The sequence below is a fragment of the Atta colombica genome, unplaced genomic scaffold, assembly GCF_001594045.1.
Source record: "Atta colombica isolate Treedump-2 unplaced genomic scaffold, Acol1.0 scaffold141, whole genome shotgun sequence".
NCBI lineage: Eukaryota > Metazoa > Arthropoda > Insecta > Hymenoptera > Formicidae > Atta > Atta colombica.
The window spans coordinates 506,337-509,944 of NW_017259230.1; the positions used below are offsets into that span (position 1 = coordinate 506,337).

General features: G+C 31.3%; 1 protein-coding gene across 2 annotated transcripts in view; it reads left to right on the plus strand.

Moving 5' to 3' along the window:
- Nucleotides 1-3,608, plus strand: part of LOC108684988 (ALK tyrosine kinase receptor) — a 12,897-nt gene that overhangs the window by 5,563 nt on the left and 3,726 nt on the right. For both annotated transcript variants that reach the window (XR_001931657.1, XM_018189569.1), the window contains exons 10-17: nucleotides 132-315; nucleotides 892-1,039; nucleotides 1,460-1,606; nucleotides 1,827-1,983; nucleotides 2,097-2,285; nucleotides 2,552-2,794; nucleotides 2,869-2,967; nucleotides 3,080-3,281. Coding sequence is in view for 1 of the 2 variants with exons in the window: in XM_018189569.1 (XP_018045058.1) it covers nucleotides 132-315; nucleotides 892-1,039; nucleotides 1,460-1,606; nucleotides 1,827-1,983; nucleotides 2,097-2,285; nucleotides 2,552-2,794; nucleotides 2,869-2,967; nucleotides 3,080-3,281 (1,369 nt within the window). In the remaining variant the exon portion in view is untranslated. The remainder of the gene's footprint in view (nucleotides 1-131; nucleotides 316-891; nucleotides 1,040-1,459; nucleotides 1,607-1,826; nucleotides 1,984-2,096; nucleotides 2,286-2,551; nucleotides 2,795-2,868; nucleotides 2,968-3,079; nucleotides 3,282-3,608) is intronic.

Below are 3,608 nucleotides of genomic sequence, written 5' to 3' on the forward strand. Positions count from 1 at the left end.
ATATAAAATTAGATAAAATTATATATAATTATACAATATAAAATATGTCCATATATATATATTTTTTTTTTCTCCGGATTATCAGAAATATTTTATCAAATTACATTTTACATCAGTTATATTACTTTCAGTTATTCGAATTACCACTTGCGCGGCTTCCGGCAGGACCGGTCCTACTGATGAAAAATGTACTGAAAAATATAATAACACAAATATAGAATTGTTGATACCGTCATTGATACAAGAGGAGAAAAGATCGACCTTTAATTTGTATGGAGTCCAACGATGGACTGCACCACGCGGTGAATACTACACGTTAGTAGACAAATCTTTTTAGAAATATAGATTTACAATAGTGAGCTTTCAAGACAGTTTATTAGTTTAATGATAATATCAATTTAATCATACGAGGGGGTAATTTAATTTTAACAGAGAAATTATAAAATTAATAATTCAATATTAAATCACAATATTAATTCACAGATGATCAAAAATTTTTATTTATTGTGTCATACACATTTATCGTTTGTTATTAATTTCTTATAGAAATGTAGGCTTTATAATGAAAAAAATAATTTTTTCCATGTATATTATATTAAAAATATGTTTTTCTTTAGAAGAAACTTAATCAAAAAGGTATGTTTTAAAATAATGATTTGCTAAAATGTGATTGCACGAAGAAACGTCATTTATAATAAATTACAAATAGATGGGTAAGATTTAAATTTCGTTAATACACGGATCAATCTATAACTGTACTCAGCTAATTAGAAAAAAATGTACTTTCAAATTACAAATTAATATTCGTGAGATGTATAGAAATGATAAATAGAATATAGAATGATGCGTCCATTTCGACCTGTCTAATTACAATATTGTTTTTGAAAACAGTTTAATCGCCATCGGAGCACGAGGAGGCTTGGGTTCGAGCAATACCGGCATCACTTTGGGTGCATTTGTTCGCGGTGTCATAGAACTCCAAAAGGGCGATCAGTTATATTTCATGATTGGTCAAGAGGGAACGGATGCGTGTGCCAAAGTGAGTATTGCTGACCAGAAAAAATTTACATAAAATAATATAATAAAGATATAAATAAATATTTCTTCTACACAAACATTTATTTTCAAGAAAATAAAATGTGAGAACTGGAATATTAATAAAATTATTTTTATATTCTTAAGCTTTTTTATTTTATAACTTTCATTAATATTTTTTCATAAATTCTATTGACTAACGAAATTGTTTCAATATTGATTTCTCTCCCTCCTGCAGAATATTTTTAAATTGGTTTTTTTTTTTAAAAAACTTGAAAAGAATTTCATTCTACATGTTCAGTTTTATTTTTGCAAAAATAAATTTTCTTCTTTGAGTTGCATTATAAATTATGAAATATCTTCTATTTGTTTAATTCACATTATTGTTTACAACAAATTAATATTATTGATCTTGTCGAAACAGAATCTTGGCTTAAAAAGAACTGCCTGTCCATCGAATCAATATGCCGAATCAATATCACTATCGCAGGCATCGAAAATGCGAGAAGTGAAGAAAGTTGAGTTTAGGAATCCTGGTGGCGGCGGCGGTGGTGCGACTGCCATTTTCACAGTAAATATTATATTCTCAGTAAAAAAAGAAATGATTATAGCAATTTAGTAAAATAAAAGATAAAAGATGCTCTTCTTATTACAGCTGATAAGAGTTATATTTATATATACATATATTTTATATTAGAATTATAATAATATTTGCACAAGAAAATCTTACTTTAGTTTTCCATTAATTTTCTTCTGATTATTATATACAAATTCGATATAACCGATTATAGTTGAAAGCAAACGGTGATCCGGAGCCCATCTTAATCGCGGGTGGTGGCGGTGGTTTAGGATTGAATCCTACTATGGACGATGGATTGCAGCATGGACGCGGTCCCTTTCCCATGGGTAGACTTTCATCTTCTCCGTCCAATTTTTCAGAACGCATGGGTAACTAGTTTTTTTCCTTAAAATATATAATAAAAATATCCGAATTGCATTTTTATAAGAAGAATGCAACTTAAGGTAAAAATGCAAATGCAAGTAGAATTTCGACTTTTAAGGTGGACCCGGTGCTAGTTGGAATGGAACACGGCCTAATTTTCAACAAAAGGCTTGGGGAATGTCATTAATTTATGGAGGTATAGGAGGTATCGGTTGTGAATCGGGAATTGGGGAAATTCATGGTGATGGAGGCTTTGGCGGAGGTGGGGGCGGTTGCCAATCAGGAGGTGGTGGCGGAGGTTACATTGGTAAGGAGAAATATGAAAATATTGTACAAAGTGATTTAGATGTCACCATAAATCTCGCTAATATATTTAAATCTATAATATTTGCATTATTATATAAAACGTTTCTTAAATATATTTTTACACTACAATTGAGATATCGAAATTAAAATCAAGAAACAAAAAATACTGATTAAAATCCATCTTGATCCAAATTTATATATTGTAAATAATAATCTTCAACAGCACTAGTACAGAAGTAACTATAGAAGTAACTTTGCCCTCTTTAGGTGGGAATGCTGGACAGAATGATGGAAGTGGTGAAGGTGGTTATTCATACGCCAGTCAGAAGCTCACCGATATTTATTTTAAAGCTGCAGCTCATTCTGGCCAAGGCGAGATCTTCGTTATACCCGCGATCAGTGGTTGCGGTTGCGATTACCGTTGCGTCGCGCTCGATCAGTACTTGAGCGAGACCAAGTGTCTCTGTCCTCAGGGTTGGTTGCTCAGTAACGATTCAAAATCCTGCATCAGTAAGCACAACCATGATATATCGTCACTTTCATTATTACATGCAAATATGAAATAAAATCACGTTGAATTTTAGTGGCTGACGATTCCAAAGATGGTCATCAAACGTACATGATCCAACTTGTAGTTGTAATCATTGGCTTGCTTACTATTATTGGAATTTGCCTAATATCTTGTACGTACACAAAAACTTTGAGTTTTATAATATAACAGATTAAATGATATAAGATATTGATTTCGATCTTCCGTATTTTTGTTTCTCTTGCATATTTTATATTATCCGACAGATAAACGGTACCAAAAACAGAAAGCGCTTTCCCATCGCCGCCAAGTGATGTTTGGCAATGGCACTGAATTAGCTGCATTGCGTCCAGGACACCAATCGGACACGATGATGACCGAATATAACCCCAATTATGAGTTTGCTGGCAATCTCTACAGCTTCAAAGACTTGCCGCAAATACCTCGCGAGTGTATCGATTTAGTAAAGTTAGTACGAATATATAATACACCAAAAGGCTAATTAGCATATCAATCAGTAATATATTTACTTAGAATACTTTCCTTTTAAAAGACGTAGCTGATTTGTTATTCATTGAATATCAAGAAAGACGATTTTTATCGACTATGTCTCTTAAAAGGAAAGCACTTAGCTAGCCAGCCTTAGCTAAATAATTATACAGATTGAATTTTTTATTTTCTGTTTATGAATGTTTATAATTGAATGTTTATAATTAGCGTATCAATAAGATATATTAAACAATTTTACAAATTGATTATTTTCCCAACGTTTATAATTATATATATATATATATA